This window comes from Pipistrellus hanaki (genome assembly GCF_964339955.1).
Source record: "Pipistrellus hanaki genome assembly, chromosome: 17".
NCBI lineage: Eukaryota > Metazoa > Chordata > Mammalia > Chiroptera > Vespertilionidae > Pipistrellus > Pipistrellus hanaki.
In genome coordinates this window covers 32,564,004-32,584,556 of record NC_140519.1, presented here as the reverse complement: position 1 = coordinate 32,584,556, position 20,553 = coordinate 32,564,004, and the positions used below count along the sequence as shown (strand labels likewise).

General features: G+C 35.4%; 1 protein-coding gene across 2 annotated transcripts in view; it reads right to left on the bottom strand.

Moving 5' to 3' along the window:
• CSMD3 (CUB and Sushi multiple domains 3) overlaps nucleotides 1-20,553 on the bottom strand; it is a 771,720-nt gene that overhangs the window by 419,312 nt on the left and 331,855 nt on the right. For both annotated transcript variants that reach the window (XM_084864313.1, XM_084864314.1), the window contains one exon: nucleotides 9,206-9,327. In XM_084864313.1, the coding sequence (XP_084720439.1) occupies nucleotides 9,206-9,327 (122 nt within the window). The remainder of the gene's footprint in view (nucleotides 1-9,205; nucleotides 9,328-20,553) is intronic.

The following is a 20,553-nucleotide window of genomic DNA, read 5'->3' as shown; positions in this document are numbered from 1 at the left end:
TAATAGGCATATATAATAGTTCACATCTTCAAGGTAATTTTCAATGTATAAAGTGTTGTTTAACTTGTTGATCCTCCAACACTTGTATGGAATGGAAAGCATGGGACATTATTCCTGCCTGAAATAGGAAGAAACAAGAGTCAAAGAGGTGATCTAATCTACACGAGAATTCAGGGCTGTGTCTCTTAGATCAAAACTCTGTACTTACATCATCTATAATAATAAAAGTGTAATATGCAAATCGCCTGAATGGACAAACAGCAGAACGACCATCTGGTTGACTGCGCTATGACTTGCACTGGTGCCAAGTCAGCCAAGGCGGGTGCGATGCGATTGGTTGGAGGGGGCACCATCAACCCATGATAACTCTGCCCACCCGCTGCAGTCCACCAGTCAGTGGCCTGGGCCTCCCTCTTTATGGTGACGATCGCAGAGCCCCCTGGTCAATCACTCAAAAAAAGAGGCACAGGCTACCTGGCCAGCAGTGCTGTGAGGTGGACAGGACCGACTGTAAGAGGGTGCAGGCAGGGCTGAGGGACCCCCCCCCCCCCACTTCAGGGCACAATCCTATGCACTGGGCCTCTAGTTCTACATCTATACTAATAATGTGCAAATTGTCTGGGACATTATCACAGTAACAGTAAAGACTAAACAGCAGGCTGACTGGCTGCATAGGGCAACCAGGCCAGCAGGAAGGTTAGTGAAGGACGACCATTTGACTGAACAGCAAGCTGCATGGGATGACCAGCCCAGCAGGGGGGTAAGTTTGGGGTGATCAGACCAGCAGGGGGGAAGTTGAGGCAATCAGGCAGGCAGGAAGGTGAGAAGTTAGGAATCAGTGGTCCTGGATTGTGAGAGGGATGTCCGTCTGTCAGTATAGATCTAATTCTCTGGATCAGGCCTACACTGGCAGTCAGATATCCCCTGAGGGATCCCAGATTGGAGAGGGTGCAGGCTGGGCTGAGAGAACTCCTCACCCCTGTGCATGAATTTCGTGCACCGGGTCTCTAGTATAATAATAACAAAGTTATATACATAAAACAGAAAGTTCCAAAGTGGGTTCTTAAATATATACAATTTAAAATCATGCCAGCCACTGATCCTCTTTACTGATGTACCTAGGTTACAGTAAACAATATCCTATGAATCCTAAGGTGCAAATTTGAGCCACATTTAGAAAAAAATAAAATATTCAGAGCCTTGTAGTAGAAAAAATATTATGCTTTTGGCTAGTGTTACACAACATTAAAACAAAACTGCCAATTCTTATTCTCTCGATGATCAATTTTATTTCTTCTGACACTTGAGATGCCTGCTAACCTACTGAGAGTTATAACCTAAACTGAGGTTGACCTCATGTGCCTGTCTTTATTCTCTCCGAATTATATTCTTCTATGCTCAGTTAATTTAATCTTTCATTACTCCTGATGGATTTTATTTTCTTCATTGTGAGAATTGCTGACATCCTGGCAACATTAACATTATTCTTCTGATAATCATTCAATGTGGATAAAAATGCATTCCACTTAAAGTGAAAACAAAAACTGGTCAAAAAAAATTTTTTAAATTGTGTTTCACATTTTTCCTCTTGGTTGTGCATATTACACTGAATGCTTATTTAATTAAAAGACTATTTGACTTTACTATTCATTTATTTGTTTATATTTGAAGAATCACTTCTCCAAAGGACATCAGAAACCCAAGAAGTTAAACATAGCTAACATTATCATATATTGGGATAGATTTCTCCTACTTATATATAGACAAGAACAGAGGAAATGTGCATATTATCAATTTGCAAAATATTCTGTAATGTATCAGAGGGCAAATTGGCAGAGCCAAACATTGCAACAGACTCCTTATGCTAGATCAGAAGACAATAATAGAAACAGCAACTGTATCATTACGTTCCCGTCTCAGTGTTCCTTTGTGACAATTAAAAAAAAAAAAACAACAACACTATTTTGGCTGACTTAAGAAAAACATGCAAGTATATAAAAATATAGGGTAGTTCAAAGAAATAAGCAAAAGCTAAAAATCCCTTGTTGAAGAAAGAACAAGGAGCCCAGTGAGACTTTGGAAGTGAGGTAGTAGGGAGAAAAAGTGAACAATGTAAGAAACATAGTATGTGGTTAAGAATATTGTCTCTGAAAGTTACACTATGGTGTTGGAAAAATTATCTACCAGAATCTGTTTGTTTATCTGAATAATAATGGTACCTACAATATAGGAGTGTTGTAAAGCTTAAATTAAAATGTTATATACAAGGGTTTAGAACAAAGCCTATTATATAGTAGACATTTAATATAGATTAACTATTGTTATTAAATATTATTCTGGTCTCTTCTTCTTTAACTTTTATGTACTGAAAGAGAGAGAGAGAGAGAGAGAGAGAGAGAGAGAGAGAGCGAGAGAGAGAGAGAGAGAGATTTGTTACTCCACTTATGCATGCATTAATTGGTTGCTTCTGGTATGTGCCCTGACTGGAGATCGAACCCAAAACCTTGGTGTATCAGTATGATGCTCTAACCAACCAAGGGATATTTTCTTATTTGAAATTTGAGTTCCAGTTTCATAAAGCCCCCATTATAAATTCTTATATTCTGTAATACCATCTTTTCTATTGTCTTCCTCCAGCAGTTAATATGATGTCTGTCTATACAGTTATTGCTTCTATATTAATTTGTTATTTTCAAATTAAAACACCTGCATAAAAATCCTCCAAATGAATTCCATGTATTTTAAATAACTAATGTAGTTTATACACTGAGTGGCCAGATTATTATGATCTCCAAAAGCATAATAATCTCGGTACTCAGTGTATATTTTATGTAATAAAAGGCTAATATGTAAATTGTCCCCTCGACCAGGAGTTCAACCAGCAAGCAAGCCGGCCAACTGACCATATCCTCCCATTTCCCCTCAACCGGACCCCACCTATGCATGAATTCATGCACCGGGCCTCTAACACACACACACACACACACACACACACACACACACACACACACTCTGAGTGGCCAGATTATGTACTCAGAGTTCAGAGATCATAATAATCTAGCCACTCAGTGTATTTCCTGAATAGACCTTGATTGATATATCCTTTGGTATCAAGAAGAGCCCAATAAATAGTTTCTCTAAGATGGGATTTTTGGAGAGTGCTTTGATTATTTTTTGGTCTTAACATGGAGCTACTGGTCTGTAGAAAATGGCATAAAAATGATTTAATTCATTATTTGTGATTAGAATGAAACAGTTATTGAAGACAAGGCTTGAGGGAGCAAGACAACTGGTTGATGCGTTTGATGATCATCATACCCAAAACTATTAGGATTATGGGAGGAGATGACTTTACTGAAGTCAGGAAAAAAAAAATCAATTATAGTTTAAGTCATGGTCAGAGAACAAGAGTCCTTCCATGGTGACACTGTAGCACTGGGCAGATAGGACTGAAACTCATACCCATGATTTAATTACACACATTGCATAATTACAGTGTATGACTAATTTATAGATTCACAATTTATCATGTGAAAATTATAGCAATAATTGAGAGTGATCCTGAAATCTGAAATAGAGACATCTGGATGCCTCAGAATAAAGCTAGAAGCTTAAAACCCCAAGTCCTCCAGAGCTGCCTCTGGAATGAGATCATTTCCTCCTACCTATCTTTCCATGAAGCTCCTACAAAAAGGTCACTTGAGGCAATTCCCTTGCAATGGGGCATTTATTCTCGTCCAGAGTCACCATCATCATTTTATATTATCTAAAGAGCAGTCAAAATTGTCAATATTTCCCCTGTACAGTATGGTAGCTGCCAGCAACATGTGGCTATAGAGCACTTGACATGGGGCTTGTCTGAACTGAGATTCTACTAAGTGTTAAACACATTTTAGATTTCAAAGATTTAGAATGAAAAAAAACAACAACTGATGATAAATTACCACATTAATACTTTTAGGCTAATTAAATGTTGAAATTATAATATTAGGATTAAACTAAATATAATACTAAAATTAATTCATCTTTTAAAAAACAAATAATAGAAATTGTAAAATTAAGTATGTGTCTCACAGTGTATTTCTATTGGACAGTGCTGGTATAGAGAGCCTTCAAATACTTTTACACAAATAGATCAAATATTTTTAAAAACTACTTCTTAACACAATTTTAAACAGACATATATTTTCTTTTTAAATTTCACGTGTGAGTAGATTCAAATTATGCAATTTCTATTATACTCTAACTTTATATATACCTCAAATACAGTTTTCTTAAAATCTTGCATCATTAGTTTATTTGACTTCTATAAAATGTCCATATGTTAAAAATGGATAAACTATAAAATTAATCAGACAAATCAGGAATGTTTTCTGTTCTAAAAGCCAAACTTTGTGTTTCAACTCAATTGGCATATAATATATTTTTATGTATTGTGAATTCTAGTTCTAGGATAGATAGAGATAAACAGAAAGATAGATATATTAAAAATAGATGTATAGTTACATAGATGATAGATGATAGATAGATGATAGATAAATGATAGATAGATAGATAGATAGATAGATAGATAGATAGATAGATACTTATGTGCAAAGATGCATAAATAAAGATACGGGGCATTTAATAAGTTTGTTGTTTGGCTAAAATAAGATTGTCTCCTTCAAATATATCAGTGAATCTATGTTTGGATTTGTTCTCAAGGACTCTCACTTAGGAGCTCTAATTCAGAATTTCTTACTCTGAATATTCAGAGTTTTATTTACATTCAGGTGAAGTAGGATATTAATATTTCAGCTGGAAAGTGATGTATGCCTTTCTTTTGACACTGCACAAGATAATCACAAAAGGGAGAGCGGTAAAAGAGAGCAAACAGATAGAAGAGGGTCATCAGGCAGGACAGTGGTAGAAAGTGGAATATCTTAAAATAGTGTCCAGGCCACTCAGGTACACCTTGGAAATTATTTTTGTATCCCACATACCTGAGATTAAAGACAAATGCACCAGACCCACCTATGATACCGAGGAAGATCAACCTTATAAAAAATTAAGAAACTGTTCAAGACAAAATTATTTCACACAGAGTGCATAATAAATGCATATCTTAATGCAAGGAAAATAATTAATTTAATGATCAGATTATTTAAAATATCAGCTCTAATATTTTAATTTGCTCTTATGAAGAAATCCTCAATTGTACCCATTACTGAAATGCTATAATTAAAGGAAATATTCCCTTACAGAAGCTACTGAAAGGGGTATAAAATAACCTTAAAATTACATATGACTTTAAGATTGTAAAGCTCAGTCATTATATTTTACAAGAGGCCCAGTGCATGAAATCCGTGCACTTGAAAGGGAGGGATCCCTCAGCCCAACCTGAACCCTTCTCCAATCCAGGAGACCTTGGGGGATGTCCAACTGCCAGTTTCGGCCTGATCCAATCTGAGACCTTAGACTCCTAACCACTTACTTGCCTGCCTGTCCTAACCACTCAACTTACTGCCTGATCCCACTAACTGCCCTCCCCTGCCAGCCTGTCACCCCTAACTGCCCTCCCCTGCTGGCCTGGTCACCCCTATTAACTTCATTTTTAATCTCATCCCCTTCACACACAATTGTATTTGACTTCCTTATTGGCTTCTCCCACTCGCACCATTTTTCTTTCTTCTTTAGGTAACACTTTTTCCTACTGACTCATCATTGGTAAACTTTTCTTCCCTCCTTATTTCCTACTCCTGTTCCATCATCCTTCTTCCCATCTTTCTCGAACATTCCTTCTTTCCTTTATCTTCATCCCTTTCCTCTCCCCCCTTTTCTTTCCTTCCCACCTTAATTTTTTCTTCACTTCCTTCCTTAGACATGCTTTGCTCCCTGCTCCCTCCCCCATTTCTTCCTTCTTCACATTCTCCTTTTCAGCTGTACTGGCTCCCCTTTAAAACTTTTCTCCCTTCCCTCTTTGTCTCTCATCCTACTTTTCCCATGCATTCGTCTATACTTATTTCTACTGTTTTAATATCTATCTATCTACCTGCCTAATTATTCACTATCATTTATTATCTTCTTTCTTTTCTGACTCCTAATTTTAAAATCTCTCCTCTGAAAACAACTATACTTGATTTTCATTACAGCTCCTATAGTTCACTCATACATCCTCTTTCCTTCTTTAACTCTGCTCTCTATTGACTCCTTTATAAAGGTCTTCCCTCCCTACTTTCTTAAAGCTTCCATTCGCGGGGGGGGGGGGGGGGGGGGGGGGGGTAACTAGGGCTCAGCCCCTGTCAGGTGTTCACCGCGCCCCCTTCCCCAGACTCCCTGCCACCACCCTGTTCCCATTCCCTGTCCATGAAGCCCGGCCCAGAGAGGGTAGCCGAGGCCTACAAGGGAATGGATGTGAAGCAGGCATCCCTCTGCCTAGAAGGCCTCGGACCATCCACCACTCCATCCCGAACCCATGAGTGCCTCCCTCACCAGGCACACCTACTCCCCACCTCCACATTTTCCCCAAAGGTAGCCATCCCATCCCACATGCAGCCCTGGGTTTCCTTCCCTTTCTGTATTTCTGTTTCTCCTCTCAGCCTGTCTGCATGCAGGCCTGCCTTCCTCTCCTTTCTTATTCCCTCCTATCGTATCGTATCCTATCCTACGCCGGGCCTTGCAGCTGCCTGAGCAGAGGGCGGGGATGCAGCCTGCTGATCTGGTCAAGATGTGATACTGTAATAGATAATTTGAATATTTCTATATTATTAGTATAGATTTTTAGTAAGTTTAATGGCAGCGTTGATAGCATGATCAGTAAAACGACTATAATTTAATGTTTAATGTTTTTAGTATAAGACACAGTCACCTATAAATTATTCTGCCACGTAATCAAATGTGAAAGAAAAAAGTACGTAGTGTTTTTCTACATTAATACATAAGTTAAATCTCTCAAATAACTGAAGAGAAGCAGTATATTTCCTGATGAGATGGAAACATTTGGCAATGATAATCTCTATCATTCAAAGTGATCCTGCTCTGAACCACACATTTCATGCTTTCATATCTAATCATAAAACAACTTTATGATATGGTGTTATTATATCTAAAAGATTAAAAAAATACATAAAACTTTGGCTCAGAGGACTCAAAGATGAAACCTGCCTAAAATTGTATAATTTGTCAAGAGGGAAAGGCCCAGATAGAAAACCAGTTTCATCCAGTTTCATTCAGTTTCAAATCTCAGAATTTTTTCACCTATTATAATATATATTTGTTTTGGACATTTAGAATACAATGATTACTTTTCAAGTTTACCAAACATAATGAAAAATGTGAGCAATAACATTTGGAGAAAATTACAGCTATTGAGGAATTAATTAGGAGAGCTGTGTTGTCTATAGTTCATGCCAGTAGCTGCCTTCCAAAACGACTTTCTACTGTGATAATCCCTGGAAGCAAAACTATAAGCAGTGTATTTTTCAAACTATGTGTTGTAACTTCTTAGTGCACCGTGACATTGATTTAGTGAGGCATGAACAATACTTTAAAATAGATGACAATAAATTAAAAAATAGGGAAGTACACTTTTGTAGTAAGATAAAATATTATTTTGGGACAATGTGTGTGTGTGTGTGTGTGTGTGTGTGTGTGTGTGTGTGTGTGTGAGAGAGAGAGAGAGAGAGAGAGAGAGAGAGAGAGAGAGAGAGAGAGAGAGAGAGAGAGAGATCTGGGACCCAACAGCACAATGTAAAATATAATTCTAACTGAGTGTCATGATTAAAAATACTTGAAAAGCAATTTTTATACATTATATGAAAATGGAGGTAAACCAACAGGTTAAAAATTAATGTCCTCAGTCATCTATCTGAAAAAAAGTATAAAGAGGTGAAAGTAATTATGTCCTCCTTAGAAAATACATTGAAAAAAAATTTGGGGGGTTGAGGGGGTGCGAAGAGAAAAAAGAAGAGATAAAAGTTTGGCAGATTAGGTAAGATAAACAAGAAGAGATGAGACGACCTCTGTGAAACTTCAGGTAACTCAGTAATGAGAATAAATTAAATTTAGCAGAGCAGATATCTTATAGCATAGAACATAATTACCATATTGTGATGAAAATTATAGGTAATTACCATGACACAAAAAGATTTTATATCTCCATGCAAGATTAATTCAAAGTATTTGTTCTGTATTTTACAATGAACTCACTCCCCGCTTATCTTAGTGTAAGATACTTACATCTTAGAGTGAGATATATCCTCATAAATAGGATAAGCTCTGACCTTTACTATTTATGTGAACTTAGGCAAGTTATTAGCCTCTCTGTCAAATGAAGAAATAAAACTACCTCATGGGAGGAAGGAGATTATAAAGATTAAATAATTCATGAAAAGTGCTGTAATTTTTACCTGGCATGTTACTAAGTGGTCACTAAACTTGAGTTTATTTTTCAAGTACTTCATGATTTTTTATTTTCTCAACAAGCCATAATTTGCACAGGAAAGGAAATCAATAAATAAACATTTGTTGAATTGAACTGAACTGATGACACAAGGCTGGGTGGTTAAAACTATTTCCTCTATATTTTTACAAGGAAAAGCAGGATAGAGCAGGAGAGGAAAATTAGCTAATTTTCCAGCCTCTCCTGCACTCATTCAGCATAATAATTTTGTTCAAAATGTTGTAGCACATACATATCTGGATGTATTAGTCACTTTTGGTGAAACAGAAAGACAACCTAACCTTTTCAGACGTTATTATATGAACTTTGAATAGCGCTGAGCACATTAAAATCAACAATTTATAATAAATAAAAAAATAGCTGTGCGGCAGTAGAGAAACATTAAAAGTCAGCTATGTTTAAAACACCATATCCCTGAATAATATGTCAAGAAAAAAAAAGATGTGAAGTCAAAAGCCATTATTGATGACTTGTTTTTTAAAAAGAAGCAACATACACATACAACCTTTCAAAACATGTCTCCGAAAGCACTGATTTATTATGTTACTGTGTTGACAATTATATGTTAGCAACTGGGAGTAAAATTATATTATTTTAATTTTCCCCCAACATTTTTAGATGAGTTTATGTTCTTTATAACAGATAAGTAGAAAATACTGCAGAGATCATACTTGAGACACGAATTTCCTTTGCCGCACGTCCCTCACGATCGCTTTGTCTCTGGCTGTGTGATCTGTGCTTTTCTCCCACGGGTGACGTTCTTACCTTATTTGTATTCGCCGCCGTGATGACCCAGACGCACTGTGCGTTGCTGTCATACTGGAAGGGAAAGTTGGGGGACGTAAAGGTTCCGCTGGGTCCTTGAAGGTTAGAGCCACATGTCTTCACTGGAAGAGAAATCGCATTTTAAAAGGTGAGCGTACACCAGGTGCAAAGTCATAGCGATGAAATAACTTGCAAATGGATTTTAAATGCAAAACTGCACAATTATAACTGTGTTGATATATATGAGACGGCCTGGGAATGTTCACGTATCAAAATGAGAGTGTTTTTTACACACTGCAGTTCACGAGTTCAATATTTCCAACAACAATGGAAAACTAGTGATGAGTAAGTGTGAGGAAATGCCTTCTGACTGCAAATAGGTTAGTTTAATTAGAGAAAGGCATACTTATCTAATATTAGGTTAACAAAAATCTACAGAGAAAGAAGCAAAGGCTTGGATTGATTAAGCAATCTAAAGGGTAGAGTTTATATTTATTCATTTATATTTATTAAATACCCTAGGACACATAATAGTATAATTGAGGCATAAATATTAAAACAACTCTTTCTGTTCTTATCACTGTGAATCAGACTGCACAATAAACTACACTGAAATAATTTAAAGTCCCACAAAAGTTAAATGTTATAATATTTCCTCTAACCCTTCTTTCTTCGTCTTAACTAAAGAGCTTGTCACCACACGGCATCTGTCTTCACTTCCATATTTTTCTTTAACTTGAAGTGTATATCTTACAGTGATTTAATGATTACTTTTCTTTTTTTTCTTGTTTGTGTCTGATCTATAAATTCTAAACAATAAAGCTATGTCATTTTGTAATGAGAAAATAATTGTTTTTTATCCAACATTAACTACCAATCTTTAATTTCCTATTCACTGCCTAATTTCTTTATATTCTTGTATGCTTACTATTTCCTTTTCTTCTCTTCCATTTACTCCTATTTGTTGTTTTCAAGTCACATGGTATAAATAGTCCCATCTTGGCTGATTTTAAGCTACCAAAGGCTTATCAAGACCTCACCAATTTCTGAATATTTCACAATTGGCTCTTTTGACCAACTCTATTGACTAATTAAAATGTGATTTTGTGTAAATTGAAGGTGCCCAACATTATTTGATAAATGTATTTTGCAAAGTAATAAAATCAGTTAAAATAAGCATTTCAAATAATTATTATTTGTATATGTGCTTGTGTGGTAGAATATTTGAGATCTCTTACACTTTCTTCGCAATATGTTAATACATATTATTAACTATAATCACCATACTGTACATTAGATCACCAGAAGTTATTCATCTTACACTTCCTTTAAACAAAATCTCCCCATTTCTCCTAACACCCCAGCTACACCTCTGGCAATTTATACTCTATTTCTATGAGGTTTTTGGTTTTATTTTTTAGATTTCACATATGAGTTAGACCACTACAACATTTTATAGATCATCCATGTTCACTACTTCACTTTCTTCCCTCCATTTACTTCTGAAAGCATTGTAGTCTGATTTCTCCCGTTCCAGTGTTGAAATTGGATTCTCCATGCTAACAAAGATCATCTACTTGCTAAATTTAATAATATCTCTTCATTTTTTCCACAAATTTAATTCCCACCAGTAATTGAAAGTAATGATAAACTGTTTGGAATTCCCTTCCTTTCCTCACACAGCCCTGGACTCTCTTGAATTTTGGTCCCGTTTGTTAATATTAGTTATGTTCCATACTCTGTGTCCTGGTTCTATTTTTTTTATCTGACCCTGAAATAGCATAATTATAAATTGACTTAATGGCCAATTTTCTCTTTCTTTAATGATCTTTCTGAATAGTTTATCCAGTTCACCTCAAAAATGGTCACTCCTATATTGGTAGCTTTCAAACCTGCATCAATAATTTTGCCATTTATCTTGATTTAGAGAGTAAATACAGGCCTGATGCATGAAATTCATGCATTCCTGGGGGTCCCTCAGCCCGGCCTGTGCCCTCTAGCAGTCCAGGATCCCTTGGGGGATTAAGAAGCTTAGGTCCGCTTCTTAAGCTGTCAGTCAGACATCCTTAGCGCTGCCTCTCCCACCACCGCCACTATGCTCGCCAGCTTTGAGCCTGGCTTCTGGATAAGTAGTGCTCCCCCTGTGGGAGCACACTGACCACCCGAGCACAGCTCCTGCATTGAGTATCTTTCCCCTGGTGGTCAGTGAATGTCATAGCAACCAGTAGTTCCACAGTTGGGTCAATTTGCATATTAGCCTTTTATTATATAGGATTTTCTGTTTGCTGGACATTCCATTTAAATGTTTTAAAGATTTTTAAAATATGTTTTTATTGCTTTTCAGAGAGGAAGAGAAAGGGAGAGAGAGATAGAGACATCAATGATGAGAGAGAATCATTGACTGGCTGCCTCCTGCATGCCTCACAGGTGCCCCTGACTGGAATTGAACCTAGGGCCCTTCAGTCCACAAGCTGAATGAGCCAAACTGGCTAAGGCTAAAAGATGTTTTAAATTAAACCTTTCTTCTCTAACCCCTCTCCACACTTAAGTACTCTTAAAGACCTATGCACTTCCCTTCTAAACATCTTAAAGAAAAAGAAAAGAAAAAAAAAAAAAAATATATATATATATATATATATATATATATATATATATATATATATATTTGATTTTTTGCATAGAGAAAGGAAGTTAGAAACATCTATCAGCTGCCTCCTGCACACCTCCTATCAGGGGTGTGCCTGCAACCAATGTACATGCCCTTGACCGAAATTGTACCTGAGACCACTGAGCCAAACCGACTAGAGCTCTTCTAAACATCTTGTTTTCCTTCTTTCCCTCTCAATATCCACTGCTTCATATAATCTTTTTCCAGGACTAGAAAGAGCTACTTAAATCCTTCCTATACTCCATTTTCTCTCTCTGTTTCCTCTTCACTAGGGCTACTAATTTCTCTTTTTAAAAATATAGATTTGATTATTTTACTAAATTAAAACTGGCTTATATAGAACATAAAATGATTCCTGTGAGGACCTATATTGCTTTTCCAATACAATTTCCTGCCATTTTATACAGCCATATGTGCAGCTTCTGCCGGAAAAGAATCCTTGCCCTTCCTTAAATGTACCATACCCTTTGCAATTTTCTGCTTTTGCTATGATGGTCTCAAAGTCTAAAATTTTATTCCTTCTTGCATTTGCGTGCAAAAATAATATTCATTTAAACAATGCCACGCTGATGTGCCACTTTTTCTATAGGAAGTGTTCCCATATCTTCTATTCCGTGTTTGTAATGGATAACAGTACTCACGGCACATTATTTGAATAGGTGTGTAAGTGCTAGTGACTAATAGAAAATGTAGATATAAATATTTTAAGAACTTAGAGCAATACAAAATTTACATCAATCAAATAATTGGTTTGAAGTTAGTAGAATGAGCTTTCTGATGAGACATAGTGCTTCTCTGAGTGGCACTCACTACTTCGTAATTCTATTACATGCTTCTATTATATTTCTAAAATGTAATATACACTTTCAGTCTATTGTAGACAAGGCCTTGTTTATCATCTTCATTCATTAACTGCTGCGGTGGCTTTCATGATGCGAGAATGTTTACTATAGGGATACCCAAGTTCCTTGGCACAGCTCTTAAATAGACTCTAAAATAAGGGTCCTCTACATGCTGATGAAGAATCCTTAGCAATATGTTTCAGAATGAGAAATTTTCACTTTTGAAAATGATTTTCTTTCAGATAAAAATAAAGAATCCTCATAAAATGACAGGTAAAAATCACCTGTAAATATGTTATTCTTCCTGTTTGTTACAGTCATCCAAACCAAAGAGTAACCTACTTAAAAAGTTAGGTTTTATTTTTACAGACATTTTCCTTTTTTGGGTGTATGTGCTTTTACACACATCATGCTTTGTTGTAGTTTAAATGGTTTTTATTGATTTTAGAGAGAGGAAGGGAGAGGGAGAAAGAAAGAGAAACATCAATTGGTTGCTTCCTGCATACCCCGTACTGGAGATCAACCCAGCAACCCGGCATGAGTTGGTATCAAACTGTTACTTTATTGCTCATTAGACAGGGACTAGGGTAAAAAAAAAAAAAAGTAATAATTTTAAATTTCCTCTGAGAATAACTGGCCATTGGCCATGGAATAAACTGTATTTCTTCTGTTACACAAGAGGTGATGGAAAAAGCAGGAGACACTAATTTTAACTTAGTAGAGTTTCTATTTCTTCTAGAATATCCAACTCGTACCTTCAAATTAGATAGCTTAGTAAGCTATACTAGTAACCATGTAATAATAATCAAGTATGAACAGCTCAAATTTTATAAAGTGCATCAAGTGACAGTGGCTTAGACCTTGGGAAATATCCCAATAAGAGACTTAGTTGTTTAATGGTTTCCAATGGGGCCTTGTAAGTCAGGACAGAAAATACTGTTAGGGACAAGTATGAAATTCCCAGAAGTAGATAAATGCTGGCCCCTGATGATGGACAATTTCTACTGTCCCTGGAAATTGAACACGGAGAGACATGGCTACTTTCTAGACTTAAAAGGGAATTATCCCTGGTCTCCTAGAGATAAGAGAGTGCAGGTGCTACCCACTATTTCTTGCTAATCCTTCTTTTTCCACCCACCACCACTGGTATTTGAACTCTGATCTTGCCATCTATACTTTGCAACATGCTTGCGATTTCATCATGACCTTCAATTAAAGCACAACGTGGGGTTTTGGAGGATGGCTTTTAATTATTTATTTTCTCTCCAAGAGGCAAAGAATGTCCTCTGGGACTGAGTGAAGCCCAAGAGAGAAAAGTAAAAGACTGATAACAGTGTTCCCAATGATTTAATGATAATTTTTAAAAATATTAATTTATTTTATATTCTAAGCTAATGGAGTAAGCACATTATCCTATATCATAAAAGAGAAATATGTAAATTGAACATACTTTTGCTACACTCACCAGCCAATCATGAGTGAGTATGCAAATTAACCCAACAAAGATGTTGGGTTAATTTGTATACACAGGTGCCAGGAGAGCCTGTGGAGACTGGAGCAGCATGGGGAACTTGGCTCCCCAGGCCTCCAGACAGAGAGCAGAGAGCAGAGAGGGAGAGCTGGTGGCACAGAGGACTTGGTAGAGTGGGAGGAGAGGCCCTGTGTGGGAGACAGAGGAAAGGGGAGCACCAGGAATTCTGAGAGCAGTAGTTCTGGTGGCAGATCCAGAACCAGAAGTGGAAGCCCAGCTCGGGGAGCACCAGGAATGCTGGGAATCATAGTTCTGTGGCAGAAGGATCTCTTAGACACTAGAGCAAAGTGAGCCTGGAGCAAGTTATTGTTGTGGTGGGGGATAGAGGGAAAGCAAAGGTGAGAGACAGACGTAAAATCAGAGTGTCTAGAAAAAATTGAAGGGAAGATATCCTAAAACTTCCAGGAAATCTCCACCAATAAAGCAAAGGGGGGTGGGGGGAAGCCTCTATTATTCTGTGAGCGACAAACCAAACTGGGTTGGGGGTCTCAGAATTCGCTCATATGATTGCAGAGATGGACAGAAACTCCCGGATTGGAGAGGGTTCCTCCAAGGGTTCCCAGATTGGAGAGGGTGCAGGTGGGGCTGAGGAACCCAACCCCTGTGCATGAATTTCCATGCACCAAGCCACTAGTCTATTATAAATATTACGGTTGGTTGTTTAAGAGAATCAGAATTATTATAGTTTGGAAATTTCAATAAGAATATAGAATTTAAAACACTCTATGTCTATGATATAAACTACTATTAAGATTTTTATCATATGTTTTATAGCATATACTATATAAGCTGATATATATTACTATCATAGCAAAATCTGATTAATGCCAAATTAATACTAAAGCAAAATTAATATTTTATTATTTATTGGTCAAATATGTTCTACACTTAAAACATATGACCTAATGGTTAAGAATTTTTAATTAGTTAAATATTAAATCAAATTGTTCACTGGGAAAAAAATCAATATTTATATTTCAATGTATATTTTCCTAGTAAATTCTACCTATTCAATATTAAATAATATGTTTAATCCATTTGTAAAAGTTAAATGCTGTGAACATTTATTCTGCAAATTTACATATTTCACAAACATTAAATGATTGCAAATTCTCTTTGAAACACTATGCTGGATATTGGAGGTGGCAAGGTAAAATATTGTTAGGGACAAATATGAAATGACCAGAAAGGAATAAATATTGGTCCCTGATCATGGACCGCATAGTCTAGCAGAAAAAAAAAATTCTGAACTAGTAGATAGAGTTGGGTTTATAAAAGGCTAGGAGAATAAATAGATCAGGAAATGCTATGGATTTAGATTAAAAGTCAGGAAAGGCTATTCATAGGAAGTGACATAGGAAAATAATTGCTTTGTTTCTACATTTGGCCCCTCACCCATGCCCTCTCAGAGTAATTTGGTAGTCTTTTCCTATGGCTTTTGTAGAAACCTTATAAACAACAAACTCATTCTAATCAAATTGGGGTGAACTTGTACACAATGACCCAGTTTTCATTTCCATGGCAACATTTCATGAGACATTATCTTTTGAAATTAGCATGTGATCATTACTATTAGAGGTGGCTACATTGAAATGCTTTAGGAACATTCTCAGAAAAAAATCATACCATGTTGGCAGATGAATGTGCTTTGAATACAAAACAATGCACTGTGAAAAAAAAGGACGTTGAGAAAATATATTGGTTTGGAAAATTAAATAACTCCTAAGACAGAAGTCATAGGAAGTACAAAAGATCTATTAGCTCAAACAAAATAAATATTTCCAAAGTGGTAAAAAAAAAATACTTTATAAATTAATGTACATATTTTTAATGAAATGACTAGTAATCTAGGAAGGGGGAAATGCTCAGAAAAATGAAAAGGGTTGGGGAATTTTCAACTCAGATCATAAAAGATTTACTTTTAAAATATTCATAAAAATTGGTAGAAGCCTGTTATCAAAGCGGACAAAGGAAATAGGGCATGTGAGAAGAACAGCAGCAGAAATAGAGTGGCTGCTGTCTTAATGGACATAAATAGAAACTCTGAAGTTTTCACACAGAAAGTAGAATTGCATTAAAAGAGATACAGATTTATGGATTGAATCACAATTTTAATCTTCCTGCATGACATCTGGCATATATATATATATATATATATATATATATATATATATATATATATATGTTTTGAAGGACTATGCTCAACCACACTTCATCTTTTTCCTTGCACTTTCTTTCTTGGATGTAAACTTCTAGTAGTTTTGAAAGTCAAATACAATTTTATTTATATGATAAATTAAAATTCTACCTTGGAATTTATAACAAGCTACACACAAAAGTGTGGATTTAAGTGATGCCTTAAAATATGGCTGTAACACTTTTAGTATGTTAGGATTTTATTTTGTTTGTATTTTACTTTGTTTAATATAGTATATAAGATACCTGAAAAATGCGGAATTATTTACCTAAATATCAATAAACTCTTATTAAACTGTAGATAAACAGGTATAAAAACTGTTCTCTGAGTCAATTAAAATTCAGATTGTTGATTGTTGGTCACGAAACACACACACACACACACCTGAAAGTGAATGATAAAACCTATTTAAGTCAGTGTCTGGAACTATCAATAAGTAGTTCAGTTTAATAAGATTTAATTGAATATCCTAGTCTCTATGTCTTCATGAGAAGCTGATAAAATGTCAGAAGTAGAGTGACAATTAGGACTAATCTTCAAATTCATCTGTCATCTACATAAGAATGGAAGTCTAACCTATGTCTTCACTGATAGGAAGCATATAAATGTGAAACAATAATGAAATAAACCCAAAGCAGGGGATTGAAAAACATAGGCGATGCTTTGAAAGGAACAGAAATAAAATCAGCAACATCAGATTGCACAGGATCAGATAAATTTAATTAAAACCCAGCAAATGCAATTCCTATTAAAAAGAGGAAATATAATGTACATATTTGTTGAGGGGGAAAAAAGCAAGCAAATTCTTCTTCCATAACCCACCCACGATTCTTGGTTGTTAGTAATTTACCCTAGTAATGAAGGTCATGTTTATTTATACAATACTTCCTCTGCTTGTTTTGCTCCACTGAATCACCTATTTGTGTGCTGGGATGAAAGCACATACAGTATTCTATTAGTAATAGAAATGATTTCTATGAGTTAATGATTCATTAAACTTCTCCATAAAAATAAGAGAAAAATTTTAGAAGACAATTTCCACCGGGAGTTTGATCGTTTGCTATGACATGCACTGGCCATCAGGGGGCGACACAGAATGAAGGAAGGCCTTGGTCAGCAGCCAGCAGCTGGGGAAGGAAGGTCCCATTTGGCATCCAGAATACCCCAATGGGCCCTGGCTACTGGTCGGGCCTAGGAACCCTACTCGTGCATGAATTTTGTGCACCCAAACTCTAGTTTAATATAAGTTTGTCAGAAAGAAAATTAGTTAAATTATGTTGTAAGACAGAATGAGATGAATTGGTATGCATAAATATACAGAAACTATAGCGCTCTTGAGGCCATTCAAGAGGAAAGGTGATTAGAGAAGAAATGAGAAGCAGAAAGAAGAGAAAAATATAAAAAGATGGCATGAGCAGGACAATGGTAAATAGTGAAGGCAGGAGTGAACAAAAACAAAAAACTGTAAGCAGCTGGCTGGATGAAGGATTTAAAAGATAAGAATAAAATTCAGTCACAAGTTGACTGCATATTTTGTGTAGACTGCTGCCATTCTTTCCCAATTGAGCAAGTTACCTCCTGTACATTTGAACACTGTTCTTGCTTGTTTGATTAGATGAAATTGTGAACAATGGCTACTTGAATTTATGTAAAATTTACATAACACAGAAAATAAAAAAAAGCAGGAATTTGGAGTATTAACCATTAAACATTAAGTTTTCACCAACTAGTCCAAGAAATACACTGAAATATTTTAAAAGACTATGCACCTTCCCAAAATTTAAAATCAGGTGTTAAACTATCAAATCTAAAAAGGCAGCAAACTTCACTTGACAATTTGTAATTTCAAAGTGTACCGTGCTCTAACTCACTTCCGTAGCTTTTCACATGCTGTTTCCTTCATCTAGAATATTATATTTTAGTTCTTAACTTGTAGCTAAACTCATTCTTCCACATCTTTGCTTGTATTAGAGCATTAATACTTTAATTATTTGTTTACCTACTGAGTTTCTCTATGTCCACAAACTACGTCTTTCTTCTTGTGACAAGAAGATGGCTTTGAGTATAACACAAAGTTAATGCTCAAAAGTTTATTTTAATAATAATTTAATGAATAACATGAAATGCACCTACACAGAAAAAAATAAAAATGTCAAAGTTTACAATTTAAACGTTTCAATGAAAATGCAAGAAAAAAGCAATTTATCAAAACAAATATCTAAGGGATATTTGAATGTCACTTGTCACTCTATAAAGGCAATCTTTCCTCCTAGCAGAAGGTCAAATAAATATTTTATGATGATTTATTATCATTCTTTTATGAATATATTTACTCAAGACCAAACTTTGACTTACATTGTTTCAAAGCCAAAATGAAATCAGAGAGAATCCTTTAAGGAACTCGAAGTCTTAAAGAGGAGTTAGACAAACAAGTTATTTTAATAATGTAACTCCTGAGTTAAAGGTAAGATAAAGGTGTCATGGAAATGTAAAAGGTGGACATTTTTGCAACTTGGGAGGTTAGAAAAGGTGTCTTTGAGATGATGTCAGAGTTGATTCTTGAAAAGTTACAACACAGAAACACCAAGTAGAAATTCAGGATGGGTTTCCAAGCAGAAGGGAAAAAGGTGCACTAAATAACATACTGAATATAAGAAAACTTCATAATCCTCAAAACACCTAAGATTTGAGCTGGTGAGATTCTTTAGATGAGATGGAGAGGTAAAACAAAAACAGTTCTAGGAGAGCCATATATGATACGCTATGGCAGTTGTTGGATTTTTGCTTTATGTCAAAACTAAAGGAATATTTTTGCAGGTACTAAAAGAAACTTGACTTAACCATGACTGAATTGAATTGGATCAGTCCAGGAGCCATACTCAGGATGAATTTAAGAAAGTAAAAACTAGAGGCCTGAACACATGCATAAGAGTCAAGTATTGATCCCCTCTACCTATACACTTATTCTTAAAAGGTGGGTCTATTTAGTTTTAAATACAAAGCATAACACATTTTTTTCACTAACTTATTTGCTCAGTCATCCATTCAATTAACACTGCATTCAAGAAATCAGTTACATTCAACTGTATGAGAATTAGTGATCATACAGGTGCTGCCTTTACACAGCTCTCCTTACAGCAAGAGAGACAAACCTGAAGCAGTCTCTAATAAGATTATTTACACAATCATGAAAAATGCTACAAAGGAAATGTACAGGGTGTCCCAGTAGAGGTACAAAGCATGTTTTAAAAATCTAAATTATTATTTTGAAGAACAAAATAGAAGTTCTACAGAATGCCTGAGTGCCAATATCACTTTTATTTCTACTATACATCCCCATTCTTAATAGATTGTCATATAGGATGGCATAGTTACATTAGTCTAAGAAGCACCAGTAACGATAACCTTATCATGAGGATTTACTATATGCCAGGCACTCTATAAAGCTCTATTTTATATAATTTAATCATTAAAAAACACACAAAAAAACAAGAAAATACAGCACCCAGGAGGTATGTAGTACTTTTGAGAACTGTAGCTCAGTCATTGGAGCCTGACTATATGGGTTCAAATCCAGGCTCTGCTGTTTATCTACAGTGAATCACTGCCTCTCTCTGTGCCTCAGTTCTTTAATCTATAAGAGAGAAATGGTAGCACAGTCTCTCACAGATTCCTTGAGAGGATCAAGTGAATTGATATAATTAAAGCTTGTGTTAGTGTTAGTTTCTATAATAATTTAGATTTTTTATTATTATTTGAATTTTACAAAGAATGTAACTAAGAGTAGAAATTTAAATTACGCCCACAAATTTATTTGAATTCATAGTAGCTACATGTCAAAATATAAGTTCTTAGCTAATGTGCTATAAATATTTGTTATAGTATTATCAATTTTGGTTTACTTTTTAAGTAAAATTATGATCAAATATTACTGAGAAAATATTCTAACTGGCCACTGTAGCTTTTTTATTTGTTTATATAAATATATTCTAATATAAGTAAATACTAGTATACCATTACTTATGTGCACTTATAGTATGTCAATTTTTTTCATATTTGATTACATGAAAACATTTCATATATATATGTATATATATATACATATATGTG